At 44.9% G+C, this 21931-nt stretch overlaps 1 protein-coding gene across 4 annotated transcripts; it reads left to right on the top strand.

The window, feature by feature from the left end:
• Window positions 1-2251: 2251 nt before the first annotated feature.
• Window positions 2252-21831, top strand: Prxl2a (peroxiredoxin like 2A). Of its 4 annotated transcripts, none has more exons than XM_027939990.2 (6): window positions 2252-2353; window positions 11425-11604; window positions 13408-13499; window positions 16822-16962; window positions 17684-17848; window positions 21006-21831. In XM_027939990.2, exons 2-6 carry the CDS (start codon window positions 11427-11429, stop codon window positions 21117-21119), a joined length of 690 nt encoding a protein of 229 aa, XP_027795791.1. In that variant the 5' UTR covers window positions 2252-2353; window positions 11425-11426; the 3' UTR covers window positions 21120-21831. The 4 variants fall into 4 exon arrangements, with proteins under 4 accessions (XP_027795791.1, XP_027795793.1, XP_027795790.1 ...); XM_027939992.2 differs by having other exon boundaries at window positions 2259-2353; window positions 11442-11604; XM_027939989.2 differs by lacking the exon at window positions 2252-2353 and adding an exon at window positions 7545-7606.
• Window positions 21832-21931: the final 100 nt, after the last annotated feature.

The following is a 21931-nucleotide window of genomic DNA, read 5'->3' as shown; positions in this document are numbered from 1 at the left end:
AGTCAATTTCTGCGTGCATGTCCTAAGGAAATGGCTTCTTCTTTTGTCTTAAGTAGACCTCCCTGCAAACTTTCCTTATCTTTGACCATATCTTCTATGTCAGAATGAAGAAAGTAAGCCTTTTCTTTCCCCTCTTCACAGAGTAGCGAGAAATTAGGCAGGCAGGATAAAGGTCAGGGGTGAGGGTGGAAAATTACTTTTTTATGACTACATCCACATTGTAGCAAATTATACCAAATATTTTATGACCTTCAAATCTGTTGGCTACTTGTTATGGTTTGGATCTATAAATGCCACCCCTCCCCACAAAGCTCATGTTTTAGAAGCATAGTCCCCAATACAGCAAGGTTCAGAGGTAGGACATTTAGACAATGATAAGAGGTATAACCTCATTAGCAGATTAATCCATTTGATGATTAATGGACTACTGGGTGGTAACTGTAGGCAGGTGGGGGCATGAATGGAGGAAGTAGATCACTGGGGGTGTGCTCTTGAGGATTATATTTTGTCCCTGGTTTCTCTCTTTCTTTCTCTCTCTGCTTTCCTCCCAACCCCACATTTCTGCCAGGGTTTTCTGCCACACCTCAAACCCAGAGCAAATGTAATCAGCTGACCATGAACTGAACCTCTGAAACTTTGAGTCCCAAATAAACTTTTCCTTCTTTAAATTGTTCTTGTCAGGTATTTTGGTCACAGCAATGAAAAGCTGACTAACACATCATCTAGCAAGAAAATTGCATGATCCCTCTGGTTGATTGACCCCTCTCACTCCCCAACTTAGGCCCACCCCTCTTTCAAAACACTGTCCAAGTACATCTGGATGCTGGTCCTAGGCCAGGCTCTGGGGTCCCAGAGGTGGAGCAAAGAAACTCAGAATTTGATTAAGAAGAATGCTTGAGTAGATTCTATGGGTCCAAGATCTGCCATAAATTCATCTGAAACATGGAGTCTGAGTGGGAAGTCAGGGAGGTGAATGGGGGAGCTTTTGGACTTCCACACCAGTAAGTGCTTCCCAGGTGAAGGGGGGAGGGACTGCAGGCAGAGACCTCCTCTCACCAGAGGGGTGTCAGGCTGATTTGCCACTTCTTTGTGAGCTGCCCAATGACTGGCCTCATTGTTCCTCTGATCTTTTAAGACTTCTGCTGTGAGTCAGCTAATCCTATCTCTGAAAGGATGTTCTCCTAACCACCTACTTCTAAATCAGTGTGGGTCCTTAATAGATGAGTAAAAGAATGAACGGGATTAATGAGTGTGGGTCAAACTAACCCATCTTCCTCAGGCTGAGAGAAACAGGCAAAAAAACATCCCAAGAGTCAGTGTTCTTGGCTGCCACAGATAACTCTACCTTGCAAACAGCATTTCAAGGATAAGTTGGAGGCTGGCAATTCTGAATTTGTTCCCAATGCTTGACGGGATGCTCATTTGTACGAGTCCTGAATATTTCCATCGCCATACCAGAAAAAGTAGGGTGAGAAAGTAGTAGTTTAAAACAAAACAACAACAATAAAAACACTATTCGATCGCGGAGCGCTGTGGCACACGCCTGTAACTCCAGGATCTTGGGAGGCTCAGACAGGAAGATCACAAATTCGAGGCCAGCCTCCACAATTTACTGAGACCCTGTCTCAAAAACAAAAGGGCTGGGGATGTAGCTCAGTGGATGAGAACCCCTGGGTTCCAACCGCAGTGTGTGTGTGGAGGGGGGGGGGGCGGGACTATTCCCGAAAGTGCTTAAAACTGGAAGGTGACCAGCCTTGGCTACACGACAGGTGCTTCTACATCCGATTGGGGCAGTGCGCTAAAAAACGCTTCAGGAGCTGAACGCTTGTAATCCCAGCCATTTGGGGAGGCTGAAGCAGGAGGATCACACTTCAGAGGCCCTGGGATATTTAGCGAGACCCTGCTTTAAACAATAAAAAAGGGCTTGGGATGTAGCTCAGCGATAAAGCACCTTAAACCCTAGTACCAAACAACAACCAACACAAAACGCTTCAGGAGACTTCCGGAGTTGTGAACAAACTAGCGCTGTGCGAACCCACGACAGCCGGGAACGCAACCAGAGAAGCGCGGAAATTCAAGACTGTCCGCTAGAACAGAGCTGCGCGGGGAGGAAGCGGAGCAGGGGCGGAACAGCGGCTCCGCGGGGGGCGGGGCCCGTCACGTGTGAGTGGCGCGGCGGCACCAGCGCGAAACTGCGCAGGCGCGGGGCCGCCCCGGAATCCCCGCGAGGTAGATCTCAGCGTCCGAGTCCCACGCGAGAGGAGGGCGGGACGGGAGTACTGACGGCGGGCGCTGCGCGCAGGGCTCTGTGAAGCCGGTGACGTCCACAGAGGCGGGGTCGGTCGCTGCGCAGGTGAGGAGGCTAGCGGGGCCGGGTCTGCGGCGCGCCGGGAGCACTTACAGGGTTTACGTCCGCGCTCTCGGCGGGTCCTGCGCGAGCGTGCAGTCCCTTTAGTGGCTGCCCGACCACCTCCTCGGGAAGGGGCTCCTTCCTGTCGCTGAGGCACCTCTGCGTGGTCGCGATCAGTGGGAACATCCCGCTCCCGAGCCCACGACTTGGCGCTGATCTGAGGACGAGAACGCTTGTCTTCTCGCTCTAGGCATTGAGTGAGGCTGGTGGCACCGACCTGCCAGAATATCTGGGACAAAGGATTGCGGCACGCCCACCCCTCCACGGCTAAGCCTGGGGTGAGCGGCGCGCGGACCCCTGAGAGGAGGCAGTGAAGGCAGGGGCTCCTGACAGTGCGTCCTGTCACTGTTGCTTGCACACCGACCCGTGCCCCTACAGTCTCAGAGGCACCTGTTCTCCCTGTTCCAGAGGTTACAAGCCCATGGTTTATTGTTGGAAGGAGTCCAAGTGCAAAACAGTGCAGAGGTGTGGGAATGAGAAGACAACGAAGGACTAGCCTGTCTTCCCCGTTGTGCAGGAGCTGGCAGAGAAGGGGTCGGTGGTCAGAAACAGGGCGAGAATAGTTAGGGCCCCGCCTGGTGCTGTCAGGAGGTGCTGAGCTGTGCAGTGGGAAGCCCCCCGCGAGGCCAAAGGATTGACTAGAGTTCCAATGGGGCTGACTCTGCCTCTTATCCCACTACACCATGCTGTTTCCACAGCCCATTGACCTAGACCTCAACTTGGAATTTGGGTTTTGTTGTAATGAATTTTCCTGTCAGCTGGTGGGTTATTTATTAGAAAGGAAAATAATTAGGATTTAGTTTGAAAAAAGCTATCTGTACAAAGTCAGCTTGTATGTAGTCTTGGATATACCTGTTTTAGCCTGTCCCGGGAGACTGAGAATTGGGAGTCAGATCGCAAACCTTGACTCCTCAGAATATACACATTCCTTAGAAACATATGGATAACATTTTTGAGGCAGTCATTAATTGGGAAAAAAGGAAGAATTATATATCATATCAGTGTCACCCTTTGTAAGGCAGTGTACAAAGCAGCTCCTATGTGTTTAATCTTCTTATTATTTCATGTCTCTGGGAAGTGATTCGAGAGTCATTTTCATTTTACAGATTCAAGACAGTGCCTTGCTCAGGTTCATACAACTAGTGGGAATTATGTCTTGGGTGTTCTTGACCTGGCTTCCTTTATAAGGGCGTACCATGTAGTTGAGACTATTGTTTCTGAGTGGGTACAAAAGACGTTTCTCAATAGCTTGTGTGGTATTGAGAAGGTTTAGTGGAATTCCAGGACTCAAGCTCCAGGCTTTGTTAGTATCTCAGAAATAAGGCAACTTTCATGCTTCTTTGTGAAAGGTTGGGCAGAGACTCTAAGTCTCCCTTGACTGAGGCTTGTGTGGCAAGAACCGTCCAGAGTTGCTGTGGAGGGAGTCAGCCTCATCTCTGAGCTCAATGACCTCTGGCACAGATTACAGCTAAGCAGTGCCCTTTACCTTCTCTGGCACTATGGGTGCAGAAGGCAGTATGCAGCTGCTGCAGGGTTTGCATGGAGCGTGTGTTGTGCAGTGGGCAGATAGCAGAGAGGTGAAGCTAAGCCAGGGTTCCTTCTAGATCTAGAACCTCCACCTACAAAGCAGGTCTGCAATGAGATCTGGAGCAGTTTTTCAGTGTTTTGTGTCCTGCTTCAGATGTCTTGCTCTCATGGGAAAATAAATGAATCTGAGCCCTGCAAAGAAGAGAAAGATGGCTGCCTCACAATTCTCTAGTGCATTGCTGCATTTCACATTGTTTTTTAAATATTCTTTATGATAGCCTTTCAAAATACCCTTGTTTTTAAGAAGGTACTGAGGTACAGAGGGATGAAATGACCTCACAGAGTCAGAGGAAGAGTTTAGGATTAGGGTCCTGAAGCAGTGTCTTTTGAAATATAACCCCTGCCTTCCTATCTGCACCCATATAACTTGATAGAGCAGGTGTTCTGTCCCTAGACAGGAGACAGCAAGTGAGGGACAGAATGGCTAAGTCATTTGGGGTCTCTGCAGCTTCAGCCTCCTTTCTCAGAGGAAAGGACCTCTCCTAGTTCCTACATTCCTCAGTTTTAGCCATATCCTAAAGTTTCCTGGTAGCTAGTTATGGCTTGTTCTTTGAGCATCTGTTCAAAACTTTCTGAATCTAGCATTTGAGAGGAGGGCTAAGCCAGAGCTAGGCAGACAGGCAGGCAGTCCAGAGAATATAACTGAGAGTTGGAGACTGCAGCAGGTAGGTGAAAGCTCTTTGCAAGTGGCTATGGTATTGAAGACACTAGAGGGTGGGAGGGCATCTTCTATTGCTAGTGGGGCCCGAGGTGCCCATGTTAACATGTTGTTAAACTAGCATTTTCAAACTCTTTAGCATCTAGAATTGTCAGGGCCTTGTTACTGTGAGTGGGAAAAGTGTGGATCAGCTTCTTAGCCAAGAATGGGCAGTGTGACCCTTAAGAAAACATTTGGCATTGGTTTATAAGTTATTTGCCAAGGATTGGGCCTGGCAGAGTCTGGTGTTCTCTCTAAGTACCAGGTTTCCCAGGCCCTATTCAGGAGTAGTCTGACACTCAAATTTCTCTTAGCCACCAATCAGGTTTCAGGCCCTGAGCCTCTTGACTAGATCCCTAACCCCTACATAGTTCTAGCTCTAGAGACTTTTGGCCAATGGTTGGCTGTTTGAAAACCAGATAGAATAAATGCAGAATAAACAGTCATGGACTGGGATTTGGTAGACCCAAACCTGAGTCACCCTTGTGATCTTGCACTACCTAGCCCCTTCTATGAGCCTTAGTTCCCTCATGAACTTAGTAAAGGAGGGGCTGAAGTAGAATTTTAAGGGAAGGAGAGGAAGATGAAATATCCTTCCAGCCTGGCACTGAGGGCCTGAGGCTAGGAGGCCCTTAATTTCCTTGTCTCCTGGTCTTCTCTTTCTTCCTTCTGTGCTGTCTGCCCCAGGCAAGCTCCTTCTGAGAAGGGAGGATTCCCTGGGTAGGCTGGGTGAGGCAGGAATACCCTTGATGATGCTGTCTATACTTGTTTTGGACATGAATTAACCCACCCAGTGCTGATGCTTTATTTTATTAATACTTTATCCGTTTCTGCCTAGAGGCAGCTCTTTGAACAGGCAGGAGTTTGGCCTGGGGAAGGAAGAAGTGAGGATGCATATCCAGCAGGAGAGCACTAGTGGCAAGTGCCCCTGTGACTTTCTGAAGTGCCATCGGATCCTTGTAACTGCAGTCTTGGGGTACTTTAGCATCTGGATGTTCAATGTACACCAGAATGTCTACATAGATTAGGTCAGACCACCCTGCCAGCAAGCAGTGTAGCTAGGACTCAATGTAAGTTCACCTAAATCATAAGTTTAGTGGCTTACTGGTTGGTTTGTTTTTGGCACTAGGGATTGAACCCAGGGACACTTTACCACTGAGCCACATTCCCTTTTTGTTTTGAGATAGAGTCTCACTAAGTTTCTGAGGCTTGCCTTAAACTTTCAGTCCTCTTGCCTCAGCTTCCTGAGTCACTGGGATTACAGGTGTATGCCACCCCACCAGGCTTAGTGCTTTCTTTAACATCAAGCCATCCCCATCCAAAATCACCTTCCATACTGCACTGAAATTGAATGGTTTCAACCTCACCTCACTGTGGAGTTTAAAATTTAGATTCTTTCATTAGACATGTAACACCTACTAATTACTAGGCTATATGTTAAGTGCTAGTGATACAGGAATGGGTGAAACAATAGTCCTTGTCCTTAGATTGTGCCATAATATCGTGGAGACAGATGTAAGTAGGTAAAATACACGAAATCCACTTGTGCAGTAACCATGTACGTGTGTTTATATATGCATGTGCACTATAATCAGAGGTGAGGGAGCAGTCAAGTGGCAGGGTTTTCAGGAAAGAATTTAGAGGAAAGTATTATTTGTGCTTAGCCTTAACAAATAGATAGACATTTACCTCATTAGCAAGAGTGGGGAAGGCATTCTGAGTAAAAGAAATGGCATGAGCAGTAGCACAGCCTTGCTTGTGGAGTGGTCTGATAAGGATGCTCTAGTGGCCTGGGAGGAGGCCAGAATGGTGGGCTGAAGCTAAGCTTTGGAGGTCTGTGCCAAGAAGTTTATTGTGAGAGTCTGAAACCAAGGGAAGGATAGGCGGGTCAAGGTGTATTAAGATTGCTCTGGTACAACCTGGAGAAAAACTAGAAAAAAAAAAAAAAAAGAAAATAAAAAAGCAGAGTCAGGCCAAGTTCAATTCTGTGGCTATTGAAGTAGACTGGGTGCAAAATAATACAGTCTTGGGGTTGGATTATAGCAGTGAAGTCAAGAATTGGGTAGCAGATACATTTTATAAGATGAACAGAACTTCCTAATTAGGTATGGGGAGGGAGGTTGAAAGGAGATTAAAATGTGACTACTAGTTTCTGGCTTGAACAAATGGGCTAGAAGCTTGTGTTTTTCCCCAAGAGAGAACTCCAGAAGAGAAATTAACATGAGGGTAGGTCAGTTTTGACAGGGTACAATAGAGATACAAAACCTGCAAGTGGAAACTTTGAGTCAAAAGCAGGATTGGGGATTTGGAAGTCAATACCAAGGTAGAGGCTAAAGTGCTGAAGTAGGTGAGATCACTCAGGAAGGAAGTATGAGTTGAAAAACCACTTGCATGGCAGGGAAAGCAAAGGGAGGTAATGAATAGATGCAGGTGAAGGTCCTCAGTGATGCTAGCTGACTTCCTGGGTATGGTGTGAGGAATGGGCAAGGAAGCAGGCTGCCACAGAGAAAAGAAGCTGGCTCTTTGATTCTGTTCAAGTGACATGTGGGCTGTATTAAGGGCTTTGCTTCATTAGTCTTCCCTGGATAGCAGAGGGGGAGTCTGTTGGCACTTGGGAAATGTTATAATCTGCATGACTGCGAATGACTCAAAACTTTGCTCAACTTTTTGAAGAGCTAGGGGGGCCTTGGCGGCTCTCCATTTTTTTGTTTGCTGAAGATTAACTGTTGGCAGCTGGGGGGAGCCCCAGGGTGTCTGTGTGGCCTGGTCCTGCCTATGGAGTGACTGAGCTTAGGGGCATAGGCTAGACTCCAGGGCCCCACCTCCAACCCTCCCTCCCTGCCTTCTCTCCCTGCCTATTCACTGTGGGTCAGCCTTTTTGTCCGAAGAGACAGGGGTGGATGCTACACATGGTGAGTGCCTATTCTCAGGTTTAACCTGCCTGAAGTTTGGGATAGGGACCCTGTAGGGAGGGGAGGTGCCTTGCGGAAGGAGGAAGGTTCAAAGTTGTAAACTGAATGGGCAGGGTTGGGGGTGTTGGTGAAAAACCAAGAATGTTCAGACTTCAAAGTGAGCTGTTTCTGCTGGAATCCTAGGATGTTACCTGGGAGCTTTAAGTACCTGGGCACCCCCTCATTTTGGAGTTGTGGAAAATGGGGCCTGGGAAGGGATCAGCCCAGCTTGTCCTAAAGCACATCTGGGTTATGCTCTCTACCCCACAGCTTCTAGACCTGAACTGCCTCTGATCTGCCACATCTGTTGTTTGTTTGTGTTCTTATCAACTTCGCCTTCTGTGAGAGGAGGATCAGATAAGCTTCATTGGGGGTGGGGGGAGTGATTGAAGACTGGTGGAGGCTGGCTCTCCTATAAACAACTTTGTTATTCTCTTTTAGAGAGACTGACCCTTTTTTAATGGAAAAGGGATGGGGCCTGGGAGAAGGAACATCTGGTGTGTGGTAAATTTCCTTTAGAAGATCATGATTTGACTGTATTTGATGATTGAAGAATAAGTTTATCTTTTTTAATTATCTTTAAAGACAAAGGAGATTATGCCTCTTGACCCATTTCTGAATGCAGTAGGGCAAGGTGTGACAGAAAGATTACAAGGTTTGAAGTCTTATTTCTGTTGAGCCTGATCCAGGTGGCATTTATCACTACCTGCTGGCTCTGTGACAGTGGGGAAGTTAATGAACTTCTCAGTGTTGGCAGCTATAAAACAGGAGGATTTCTGTATCACAAGACTGTAGAGTATATTAGGCCATGTGTATCAAGTGACTCTAAGGAAATTCAGAGTTACTGGTCCCCTTTCTTCCGAAGTCAGTGGTCGTAGAGGCCCATGTGGAAATATGTTATTTTTTTTTAGATATTAAAGCTCCTCCTGCCCACCCTTTTCCTTAGGTGGGAATAACTATGATCCAAGACTCAGGATCTGCTCAGGCTGTGCAGCAGGTTGTTGCATACACGCTCCAGGATGCCAGGACGGGGTTGCTTTGTAGTTCTGGGGGCTTGGCTGACCGGTTGAACCTGTGCCTTCTCTGGGTATTTCCAGAAATCACTTTTCACTGCTAATCATGGGCAGAAGAGCCAGCTGCTGGAGGTCCACTTGGCACAGTGTGTTCATGGAGAGAACTGACTGACCAGTAATCCTAATAATGCTCTGACAGCTTAGTGCTGCAGGGACTGAGGATGTAGTCCACCTCCCCAGAGTGGTGATGGTAACTTCAGCCCTGACATCTGCCCCAGTCAGTCTCCTTCCCAGGTTTAGTCAGCCCTAGAAGGTTCAAGCCCTTCCATCCTGCTTCTTGTGTCCTACACTAGCTCCAAAGCCACTTCTCCATGCATCTGTGGCTACCCAGACTGACTCTCATCCCTGTACTGCCATAGCCTCATGTTCATTCCCTGACTCAACTGCTTTACCTTCTAATCTACTTTTCTGTTATTTGTGTGCCAGGCCTGTATCTCCTTGAGGATTGTTTATCATTTCATTTTATATCGTTCCAAATTGTCATATATTAAATAAGGTCAATGCTGTATAAATGTTCAGAAATAATTGTTAAAGTCTAGTTGAGTTGAATTCCCATGTTGTACTCTTAAGAAGACAGGCTAAATGCCTGTGGATGGGCAATAGGGGAATGGAGCCTGTTTGCCTCTAAGTGCAACCAGGTTGTATCTTAAGGATGTGGAGCTGACTCTAAGGGTCTCTGAACTTCCTGAATTCATTCATGTACCAAGTCAAAGCAAGTCTATTTGTAGAGTAGATTAAAGCTGGCCTTTGCATACTGAAGCAGAAATGTTTACATCTGATCAGATACTACTCATGATCCTGGATCCTACACACTTGTCAGAAATCCAGAGATGTTTTAGAAATGTGTAAATATATATAGACATTGTTCCAGGCATTGTGGAATCTCAGCAGGTGGTTGAGAACTGTGATTTTCCTCCTGATTAGTCTGTGAGCTATAATCCAGTAATGCGTAACTTTGCCACATGAAAGAATTGGAAGCAGGCCTGTGAAAGTTTCTTTCCTGCTTGGTCTAAGAACTTGATTGTTTGTGAGTTGTTTTCTTCACCATTCAATTCTGTTGAGTTCATTTCAGCACACATTTGTGGTGAGTCCATGTCTGTGGACCACATTTTGAGTAGTATGGTTTTAAGAAACTCCTCTCCAAGCAAGAGTCTCTCACATCAGAGATACCACAGCAGCAACCCCCTCCCTAATTCATATACTGACCTCTCTGCTGTTTTTTCTCCCCAAGTACATAGATGCCAGAACGTCTTTCTGAAATGCCGTTTTCATTTAGTCACCCCTTGTCTGGAAGTTCTCTTTCGTTTCTTAATTCAAATCTGGACTTCTGAGGCCAACGTTAGTACTAGTCTGACCTACTCTTTCTTTTCCAAAGTCATTACCACCAAGTTGTAGTGCCTCCCTTACAGCCCCATGGATTTCCAGACTTTTGCTTGGTCTTTGGAGAAATTCTGTGTGAGCCAAGTCCTGAAGGGGCAAGTTGAGGTTGAGGGTAAGTGAACCACATATACCCCAAGGCCTGTCCCTAGCGATCTAAGTACACAGAATCAGGCTGGGATATAGGAGGAAGGCAGGAGAATAAGTCAGATCCTAGGATGGCATGAGAAGTAATGGAAGGGTAGGTGTTTAAGTGGTTGTCAGGAGAAGGAAGGCTAGATAGGGTCCCTAACACTGTTACAGGGGTGTGCTGCTTCCAGGGTTTTCTACCCAGAAGCATAAGGATTCCCAGCTGAAGGGAATTTTACTACTGAGTGTCCAGGCCCTGGCTGGGAATAAGACGGTGTTCCAATAAAATCTGCCTGGGACTCCAGTTCACTTGCAGAGTCCCATACATTGTGTAGAGATACCTTTTGCTAGGCTGCTTCTGAAGCACTTGCTTCTGGGCATAACACATCCCCCCTTAGTTCCTTACTTCCCTCATTCAGCAGACACCATGCAGTTCTGTTCACAGTGGGAAAATGGCAGGTTACACAAGGTGTTTAACAGTTGCTGTCTCTTGGTGGTAGGCTTTGGAGGATGTTTGCTTTCTTGTCAACCATAATTTTATGTATTGCCTCTTTGCTATTTTTTTGTTTTGTTTTACCATGAGCCTATTGTATTTCTACAATAACTAGAAAATAAAACTATTCTCATTTGGGATCTCATGCTGAGATTGTCTGCCTACCATGAGTGGGTCCTGCTGGGGCCTTAATGAATAGAATATGGTCCTTGTTTCTAGGGGATTTTCCAATTAAAAAGGAAAAAAGGTAGGGTAACAAAGCAAGTATCCTCTAATCACGGAAGAGAAAGCTGCCCCTATCTAGGTAGGCATAGCTGAGCCACTTGTGTTGTAATATCAGAGTTTGGAGAGGAAAGGAAGAAGTCAAGGGGTCACAGCATGGCAGAGGACTGCAGAGTTGGGGGCCACCACCTTAGACTAAAGGAAAGGGAACAGCAAGAGAAGTCCTGAGAATGCTGTCATTTCTCTGTCATTACTTCTGACCCCCTGGTGAGTTCCTTGGGGCACTAATTACACATCTGTCATATCTTCAAGCTCTAATAACTGGCAGGTGGTTAGCAGACCTCATTCCACATTTCTGATCCTGCTTCCCCTCCTCCCTTGGCTTCCTGGCCAGTTGCCTGCCAGAGCCTTGGAACCTTACTCAGGAGATCAGATTCCAGCTGTCCTGTGGAACCAGTAACATCTTCCTTCCTCTCAATCTCCAGAGATGTCTTTCCTCCAGGACCCAAGTGTCTTCACCATGGGAATGTGGTCCATTGGTGCAGGAGCCCTGGGGGCTGCTGCTTTGGCACTGTTCCTGGCCAACACAGACATGTTTCTGTCCAAGCCCAAGAAAGCAGCACTGGAATATCTGGAAGATATAGACCTGAAAACACTGGAGAAGGGTAAGTAGTCACCCTGCTGTTCTCAGTACTTTTCCAAGGTACTGGCATGCAGGCTTGCTTATTTATTTATTTTTTTTCTTGAAGAGACAATATAATAACATTAGGGAAAATTTAGTAAACTTTGAAATTACCGACAGTTCCATTTTCCTAACATAGTCATCATTTTTATTCCAGCATTTTCCTTTCCATATGTACATGTTATTATAAAGTTATGATCTTGATATGTTATTTTACCTTTTTTTATCAAAATTATTGTTCACTCTTATTATCTAATTATAATGATAAATCACTTCATAATGTTTAATCATGTATTATGCCATCACTTGGTAAACCTTCCAGAAAGTTTTCTGAGCAATTCCAGGCTTGTGGAATCATCAATGTGCCACCCCTCCCCCCTGCAAAAAAGTAATTAAATAAAGAAGTCTCTGGGTCAGATAAGGCTGAGAAACATTGTGTATCTAATTCCACGTTCCTGATGCTCAGCACAGGACCTGGTGCACAGAAGGAATTTGCTTATTGAAATGGGAGGTCTGCTTTGCTGTTAATAGAGCATAATCAGCCCCCAATTAGGCAGTACAAGAGAAAGCATTTTAGTGCCACACTTCAGAACAGACATACCTCTCTACCTCCCTCTGGAACACTTTTCCCTCTGGAGTCCATTATGGGCAGCTGAGAGCTGTGTGTTCTCAGTATTAAAGCTGTAACTCTGTGGGGATTCAGTTGTAGCAAGGAAGTTTGACTGGTAAACACTGGGGCTCATTGACTATGTGGTCTCCAGATTAGTGTCCTGAGAGGAAGCCTTTGTCATCCATTCAGTAAGTGAGGAAGCTTGCAAAGGAAGGCAGTTGTGTGGTTGTGCAGACTCATGGAGTGCCTCTTCAGTAAGGTGTGAGGAAGGCCTGATAGCCTTTGTTTACCCCAGGCTTCCCAGTCTCATTTGATTATGGACAGTCTCCCCCACTTCCCTCTTCCCTTTTTTTGTTCACATAGCCCCCCACAGGAACATGGCACACTAAAGCATAAGGGTTCATACTTACTGAGCCCCCACTAACTCTATGACCAGACACCATGAGTAACACTTTTATATTCTCTTTTTAATAATCCCTGCTGCCCAAGGTAGAACTGCATATATTTATATGCATTTTTCAAATGAGAAAGCTGAGAGTCAAAGAGGAAAAACGGCTTTCCCACGATCACACAGCTCTAGATTCAAATTCAATCTGATATCAGAGACAATCTTGTACTACAGTTTTGTACTACAGTACTATCTACCCTAATCACTTCCTTGTAGGACATCTACCTCACTCTATTAATAACATTGCAGTTTACATAACTGAGGTAATTTAAAAAAAATTCTGTTGTCTTAATTCCTTTGAATATTTTTATAAGAGTATGTGTGTATGTATGTGTGTGTATGTATGAGAGAGAAAGAGAGAAAGTACAAGACATTTTCAGTTTGCCTATTTTTCTGACCTACAGAATTGTTACAATGTTCAGTGACACTGGCCATAAAAGGAATGCCATTCTGCCACAGTTTGGAATGTTCATATTTGAAAATGTTTTTATGTGGAGGGGCCTTTGAGTATGTAATAGGATCTGTAAGTGTTATTAACTTTCTTCAGGAAGATGAATAGTCCCTGTGTGAGTGTGGTTCCCCCCTCCTATGTGTGAAATGCCTGTCCTTGCCCTCTCCCAAGCCTGGTTTCTGACCTTGGCTTGGCTTAGTGCAGATCATGAGCTGCTTAGGGGTCAGGACTGGAAGGCCAGGAGGAGATACTGAATTTCCTTTTATTTTCCCCTTAGAACCAAGGACTTTCAAAGCAAAGGAACTATGGGAAAAGAGTGGAGCTGTGATTATGGCTGTGCGGAGGCCAGGCTGTTTTCTATGTCGAGAGGTGGGTACCTTAGAAGATCAATTCAGAGAAAAGAATCACTGCAAGTGGGGACCAGAGCATTGCCAGCCAGGATCAAAGGCCTGTAGGCCTACTGTGGCCTTTTGTCAACTCTGGGCTGTTCTGTTATTTGCTCTGGATATTTCTTTTGATGTAGATTTTGTTCCTGCTTTTTAGCAACTTGCTGTCTCTTACTGAGGTTAGCAACACATCTGTCTTCCCTTTGATACTTGCAAGCCTTTCACCTTGTGTTGTGACATCTGTGTTCTCCCCCATTTAATCCAAGTTGAGGTACAGTTCAGTGTTCCCAGTGGGCAGCACAGACACAAACTTCTTGAAATGGGAGGTCTACATTGCTATGGGCATGGTTAGCGCCCATCTGTGATAAAGCTGCAGCACCTGGAGAAGCTCTTTAAGGTGGTATAGAACAGACCTGCTTGTCAGTCTCCCATTAGGGACCCACTTGGAGTCCAGTATGGAAGCTATGGTCTCACAGGATCTGTACCTTGGCAGGGATTTTAGTTAAGCTGATGGTGTGGGTGCATTTGACATGAGAAATCCATGAAAGTTGGGACTCACTGACTGGATGGTCTCCAGGTTGGCCCTTCAAAGGGAAGCCACTGCTGTCTGCCCAGTAAGTGAAGAAGCGCATCAGGGAAGGCAGGAACGGTGATTTCTAAGTCACAAAATACTAGTATCAAAGGAAACATTGCAGTGGCCTAGGCCCCTATGGATAAACTGAGAGCCAGAATGGTTTGGTGGCCTGCCTAATCTGGTAACAGAAGCACCAAGTTCTGAAATAACTCCTTGCCTGGAAGAAAACTGGGGATGACAGTACTCCTACTCACAAGACCGCCTGGCTTCCCAAGCTGTGGCTTTGGCCCTGTGAAGATTATCATCCTATTCCTCTGGCTGCCGTCTTCAGCCCTGAGGGATTTCCTTTTCAGCCCTGTTGGTCTCTCTTCTAATTGTGTGGTGGACCAGTGGAGAATCCACTTATACCCTGATGCACAGCCTGTCCTGCAGAGTCTCCCCCTCAGGGCATTTTTTGCCTGTCATCCCATTGGTTTCTCCTCATATCTCTTGAAAATACAGCTGATTGTTACTACTCCCGTTTTGCAGAGGAGGAAACAATGGTGTAGACGTTGTAACAAAGTCATGCTGTCTAAGGAGGTATATTAATGTCCTGTTTCCACAAACTTGGTGACTTTAAACAACACAACTCCCTCAGAGTTCTGGAAGTCAGAATTCCAAAATGGAATATGCATGCATTCCTCTTGGAGGCTATGGGGGAGAATCCATTTCTTTGCCTTTTCCAGCTTCCTGTATTCATTAGCTTATAACCTCCTTCCTCTGTTTTAAAAGTTAGCTGGTCAAGTGGTTGTATGTCATTGTATTCCGATGACAGTGACTTTTCTGCCTTCCTCTTCACACTTAAGGACCCTAGTGATTATATTGGGCCCAACCATATAATCTTCTTACTTCAAGGTCAGCTGATTAACAGACTAAATTTTATCTCAGTCTCCCTCCCCCTTGCCATGTAATGTAACATATTCACAAGTTCCAGGAATTGGGACACAGATATCTTTAGAGGCTCATTTTTCTGTCTACTACTAGAGGTGGAGTTTAAACTAAGAGTTTTTGATTCCAAATCTGCAATGCCTCCACACACCAACATTGAAGCCTGTTATGACTTGATCTCAGTGAAACCCAGAAGGTTCCAAGAGCAATAACGCTTGCTAATTGCAGCCTGTTTTCCTCTATGTTGGTCTGTGCCCTGGCAGAACATTTTTGTGGAAACTTAAATTTTCCAAAAAAGATGGGTGGATGTCAGTCTGAGTTATTTGGGGAGGTCTGAGGAGAAGGTATTTGACTCAGTTTCCATTTCACAGCTTTGTGCAGTGACATTCCCAGATAAAGAGCCCAGGAAAAGCAAGTGAAAAAAAGCTTCTCTTCTCCAACAGGTGATCTTTGACCACATCAGACACTATAGTCCCTCCTCCTGGTTCTTGGGCAAAATTTGCCACTCACTGAAGCTCTTGATAAATGTATTATAGTAAATTCTGCTTCAACTTTTTGTTGTTGTTGTTCTAGAAAATGTAAATGTAGTTGCCACCATACAGCAGTGCATTTGTATTTGAAGCAAGCAGGCTTCATTTAAAAGAATTTCCTGCTAGTCCTTTAATTCTGGCACTCAAAGTGAAAAAATAATTTGTTCTTAAGTTAAAGCTTTACCGTGATCTGTGCAGTATTTACTTATCCACACCAGTTCATGAGGGTCAAGGATGTCTGAACTGCTCAGCTCAGCTACATTCTCCACCTTCAAATTTTTCCACCTGGTATTTAGCAACCTTCTTTATATCCAGTCATGTTCTATGCACCGAGGGACCAATAAATGGAACACACAGTTTCTGAATATGAGATATATTTGGGAATTAAGTGACAATCCTCACCTTAGTGGTATCCCACAGACTCAGCACAAAAAAATGTAGCCAAGCAGGGAAGCTAGAGAAGACATGCACAGAGCCAGTTGTGGCTCACACCTATCATCCCAGTGACTCAGAAGACTAAGGCAGGAAGATTGCAAGTTCAAGGTCAGCCTCAGCAACTTGGCAAGACCCTGTGTCAAAATAGAAAAAAAAAAAAAAAAGAATTGTGGAAATAACTCAGTGGTAGAGGGCCCCTGGATTCAATCCTCAGTACCAAAAAAACCCAAACCAAACCAAACAAACAAACAACAGCAATAAAAAAGAACATACACAGAGAAACAGAAATAGAACGTCACAGACTGGATAGGCTTAGCCAGGGAGATCTTTCTAGATCAGGGATGCTTTTCCAGAGAGTCCAGTTTGAGCTGAAAAGAGAAAGGAAGTGGTAGCAGGGGAGGGGAGACCACTGAGCACAAGCCCTGGGAGGGTGGACTGTGTGGCATGTGTCTGATGGTCCCTTGTACTAGTTTGGTCTAAGGCCAGAGAGCAGCTGGAAGATGAGATAGGTGAGAAGTGTCATGGCTGGGAGTAGAGGCGACACTGTTATGGCTGCCTACCCCAGGCTGTGGTTGAAACACCCATGAGAGGAAGCTAGCTGTTCTTTCCACAGTGAAAAACACAAGAAGTCTGGACTGAGGATGGCTTCTGATGCCCTTTCCTGATGCCTAGTGCTCAGCTGAGACAGGCGCATGCTGGGCTGCACAAATACTTCTGGCATTTTGTTGCTTCTGGTCCCTACGTTCAGAGCCAGCCACGCTCTGGTGCTATGTAGAGAGAGGTTTGTTGGCTGCAGAACATCAGGAGTTCATGCCCCTGGACCTCCCTATCTTCCACAGGAGGCTATGGACCTGTCCTCCCTGAAACCCAAGTTGGATGACCTGGGTGTTCCCCTCTATGCGGTGGTAAAGGAAAAGGTTGGGACTGAAGTGAAGGACTTTCAGCCTTATTTCAAAGGAGACATCTTCCTGGATGAAAAGGTACATGTCTTGTGAGCTTGTGAGACACATACTGATGGGGACTGGGCTCAGCTATGGAGAGATCTGTGGCTCAGGGTCAATCTAGCATGGAGCTGGAGGCCAGCCTCCCCTTCTGTTGCTCTGGACTTGCTGGGGCTCCCCCAGCCCTATGAGCCAGAGCATCAGATGCTTGAAAGCTTCCTTCTTCAATGATACTAAAACCCTTTCATGCAGTGTGACCCAGGAGGTGGACAGTAGCCGAAGCCCACTTGGGTTCCCCCATCACACAGGTGGACCTTAACACAAACCCCCAACCCTTAATGTATTGCAGCTCTCTTGCTTTCCCCTCCATTCCTCACCTGCAGAATGTAGCATCATTGCAGGTATGAGAATAGTGATAAGGTCAAGTTAGAGTTATTTCTCTAGGTTGGGCCTGTCTTGAAATCAGAAGCTGAACCCAGGGCTGGGAGTTAGAGTACTTGCCCAGCATGTACAAGGCCCTGGGGTTCAATCTCCAGTACTGAAAAAAAAAAATTAAAAGATGACAAACCTGGCAAGTTTCTTCATGTCCTTGGCAGTTGAGGCTCATTGTGGTGGAGTTGTGTGTGCTAAATGGGGAGAGGACAGGAACTATCAGTCTTTGTGTCTTTGCCTGAGAACAGATACCCTTTAGGGAAACTTCCTCCCTGGAGGGGTAGGCATAAAGACTCTTCATATGGGGTCTATCTTTCTTGGTCCCTAGAAAAAATTCTATGGTCCACAAAGGCGCAAGATGATGTTTATGGGATTTGTCCGTCTGGGTGTATGGTACAACTTCTTCCGGGCCTGGAATGGAGGCTTCTCTGGAAACCTAGAAGGCGAAGGCTTCATCCTCGGGGGAGTTTTTGTGGTGGGACCAGGAAAGCAGGTACATTCTTAATGTTTCCTTGGGCATCTCTGGGTATCTGTCTCTGATCACAAGGCCCTGATCAGGGATCTAGAATGGGGGTTTACTTTCCCTGTTTGGGTTTTCCTGGCTTTCATTCCAAAAAACCGTGGAAGGTAAGGAAAGGGAGGGAGGGCAGTGGTCATTTGCCACACACCTGCTGGCTCCTCATAGATGAGTCCATTCACTCTTCACCTTGTGAGACTCTGATCATGTTGCAGACAAAGAGCTTCGACCATGAGGGGATAAGCAACTGTACCAATGAATACAGCTCAGCAGTGGCACTGCTGAGGTCTGAACCCAGGATTTTCTGATTCAGGTTCTGTTTTCTGTGTTCAAATGAAAATATCATTTTATTATCCTTATAAATGTACTTTATTTGCATATTTCCAGGCCATCAAGGATGGAGAAAACTGAAGAGGAAAGAAGGAATAAAAACAGGCCTGATAAGGGAAGGGGCAAGGAGGTTTTGTTGGGGAGAATGTGTTTTTCCCTCTGAGGGTCTTGGTGTCAGGGCTGTGCATAGAGAGGTCACTGACCCTGCTGTAGATGGACTGTTATGGGCTCTGATTATTAGGATCTAGAGTCAACATGGAGACCCCAGAAGCAGAGCATGGAAAAGATAGATGAGGAGTCTGTGGACCCAGGAGTTAGGTGGGTGGGTGCTCCATGTTGGACCCTGGGCTGTTGTGACATCCCCCACCCCACCCTGGAAAGTGGTACCAGAAAGGCTGGTATTTATATGGAGGGATGGGGCAGAATAGATACAGTCAGGGCATGGGAGGAAGACCTGGAGACTGGTGGTCTGACTTCTAGGCTGGTCCCTGCCCAGGGGCATGACATTAAAATTTATAACAAGTATTGTTTTCTTTCTGTAGAAAGACAGGGTTGGTCTGCATGGTTGGATCTTATTATCAATATTGATAATTGCATACTTTTCCCCAATTTAGAAGAAATCAAAGAGGTAATAGAAATCCTTGGATTTTAGGCTTTATTTCTGAGTTCTTTTATACTTCAGTAACTGCTCTCACTTGGCTTATTAGAACTGAACAGTAAGTATAAATTTAAAAGATAAAATGCAGGAACTCACATTTCTCTAGTTCCAGAGACCCTGGAACTGGGGGTTTCCTGCACTCCTCCCTCCTTGCTTTCTCCTGGCCTCTAGGGCAGGGTTTGGCATACCTGCCAGCCTTTTCTTGCCTAGTGATGACTCACCTGATGCTCACAGGCTGGCTGGCACATTCCTAATGTTGCCAGATGTATTGTTTGCCTTTGTTGGCACTCCCTGGAGCTTCAGGCTCTCCCTGCCTGGTGGAAGGTTAACTGGATTGGCTGAGCATCAGGACCTTGCTCAGTTGTTCTTGGGAGTAGTTTTTACAGTCCACTATGCCAGGTACCACTTGATGGGAACTTTTTTCTTTTTTCCTTTTTTTGTATTATTAATACATAAAGCACTCAGTGCCACTTGGTGGGAATTTTAAAATGTTTTTGTAATAATAATCTGTAAGGCATACTTTAAAGAACATATGTGTGCTATAGAAAATTTGAAAACAGCCAAATAATGGAAGGTGCGGGGAACCATTCTGTGAGCTTGACCGCCACAGACAACCCATTGGAACAGAGCTGAATGGTCTTTAGCTTTGTTTTTGTTCTTCTTTTATTTTTTAATCTTTGGTACTGGTGATTGAACTCAGGTGCTCTACCACTGGCCTACATCCTCAGCCCTTTTTATTTTATTTTGAGCCAGGGTCTCACTGAATTATTGAGGCTGGCCTTGAACTTGTGATTATCCTTCCACAACTTCCTTAGTAGCTGGGATTACAGGCATGTGCAACCATGCCCGGGTGGCTTTGTTTTTTTATTTTTAGAAACTGATGCCTTAACTAAACTAGATTTTTTTTTTTTCATTTAGCAGGTATCCTTAGCATTTTTGCATGTCATTATATATTCTTTCCCAGGGCAGATGCCAAGCCTTATTTGTACTACCTGCTTTACTCTTTATTGAATAGCAAGTAAATATAATTTCCTGATCTATTCACCTATAGTCACTACACTGAGGTGGGACTTCTAATTTTTTAAGTCTTTCTAAATAATGACAACATATTTTCAGGGTTTTTTTGGGAGGGGGTGTTGCTTGTTTTGGGGTGTATATGTGTGTGTGTGTTGTACTAATGATTGAACCTAAGCATCCTCCACCACTGGGCTGCATCCTTAGCCCTTTTTAAATTTTTTTGTTTTGAGCCATGTATTGCTAAGTTGCCAAAACTGGCCTCGAATTTTGGTTCTCGTGCCTCAGCTTCCTGCATAGTTAGGATTACAGTTTTTTGCCACCATGCCTGATAATTTTTTTTTTTTTAAAGTCTGAGTTCTCAGGTGTAATGGGTTAAATAACTTAAGCACAGTAGCATACCTCTATAATCTCAGATATTTGGGAGACTGAGGCAGGAAGATGGCAAGTTTGAGGCCAGCCTGGGCAACTTAGTGAGACTCTGTCTAAAAATAAAAACGGGTGGGGATGGAACTCTTGGTAGAATGCTTTCTTACCATGGACTTTACAAGGCCCTGGATTCAATCACTAATGCCCTCTGTCATCCAAAAGAAACTTTTTTTTTTTTTACCACTTCTTTAGGATTACTTTGGGATATCCTGGTCTTAGTGCATTTTGTTTCATAGTACCGAAAGATTGGCCTCCAGTTTCTTATGAAAACTAAAGGAAACCATGGGTCTCCCTTCTCAGGTGGCCATTCAACACCTGCTGAAGTCTGACGTCTGAGTTCCACTCCGTCGGGTTTTTCTTTTATCTTCATTCAGTTCTCTTCAGCTGCCATGTTCTTTTGCCTGCCTCTCTGTCTATGGACACCTGAGTTACCCTCTCTGCTTTATACCCTTATCGTAATTAGCAGCTCCTGGCTTCATGATCCCAAAGTGTTCCTTGCATACTCCAAAACATGTGATGTGGCCTTTCTGATTCACCTTCCCCCAAAGTCTGAATTCCTCCAGGGCAGATGCCAGGCCTTATTGGGATCCATGTTCTCTTTTCCTTGAGCACAAGGCTTGATGGACAGCTGGTGCTCCACATCTGTCTCATGAATGAATGACTTAGAATGAGGATTGATATTCCCTCTCGTTTCCTTTTTAGGGCATTCTTCTTGAACACCGAGAAAAAGAATTTGGAGACAAAGTAAACCCACTTTCTGTTCTGGAAGCTGCTAAGAAAATCAAAGCACAGGTTCCAGCCTCAGAGAAAAAATGATCACATGAAACTGCCTGGCTTATCCTTGTTTCCACTGATGTCCCTGAAAAGTTAGGAAAGTCACTTATACCACTATATTCTCACTATAGATTGTTAACATATTTTAATATAATTTTCTGTTTAGGCCCATTGAGGCAAAATAGGCCCAAAATATGACTGATAAAAAATCCAAGAAACTAGTGCAGATCATTTTAGGTAAGACCTGGAAAAGATGAGGCTTAAAGTTGGCTGGTGCACCTCATTACAAACTTATGTGGTATTTGAGTACCATTATTTGAAATGATTTTTATTTTCATGTCTTCAAAAATCTAAGAAAAGTTGGGGCTGGGGGTGTAGCTCAGTGGTAGAATGCTTGCCTATCATGCAGGAGGCCCTGGGTTCAATCCCCAGTGCTTAAAAATAAAATAAAAAGATGTAGGACACATTGGTAATGGAGTTAAAGATTAGAGAATGTAAGACTTGGTGTGTGTGTTTTCTATTAATGGCTTATTATATAATGTCAAAGTAATACTCAAAGAAATTATGTATTATGGGATAGTTTGATGAAGGTAAATTATAAATTGAAATCTCTTTTTTCATGTTCTCTATTCTAACCTCAGAGATTTGTTTTTCTAGGAGTGATCATCTCTGGCTCTAATAAATTATGCATCAATAATCACCTGTACAAATTTTTCTGACAAAACCAATAATAAAAATACTTACCATAATGTTATCTGAAAGTGAAAAATTATATTCCCCAGGAGTATAAAGGGTAGGGAGGCAGGCTGTAGTTCTAATCATGTAAGAGGTTTGAAAATGATCAGAAGTATTCA

Source organism: Marmota flaviventris, chromosome 4 (assembly GCF_047511675.1).
Source record: "Marmota flaviventris isolate mMarFla1 chromosome 4, mMarFla1.hap1, whole genome shotgun sequence".
Taxonomy (NCBI): domain Eukaryota; kingdom Metazoa; phylum Chordata; class Mammalia; order Rodentia; family Sciuridae; genus Marmota; species Marmota flaviventris.
The sequence above is the reverse complement of the archived record's forward strand: the minus strand, read 5'-3'. Positions and strand labels throughout refer to the sequence as shown.

Excerpts from the sequence above, each read along its gene's own strand:
- Prxl2a (XM_027939990.2), top strand. The coding sequence starts at position 11,427 with ATGTCTTTCCTCCAGGACCCAAGTGTCTTCACCATGGGAATGTGGTCC. Across the intron at positions 11,605-13,407 it reads CCTGAAAACACTGGAGAAGG|AACCAAGGACTTTCAAAGCA; the intron begins GTAAGTAGTCAC and ends TTTTCCCCTTAG. Across the intron at positions 17,849-21,005 it reads TGGTGGGACCAGGAAAGCAG|GGCATTCTTCTTGAACACCG; the intron begins GTACATTCTTAA and ends TTTCCTTTTTAG.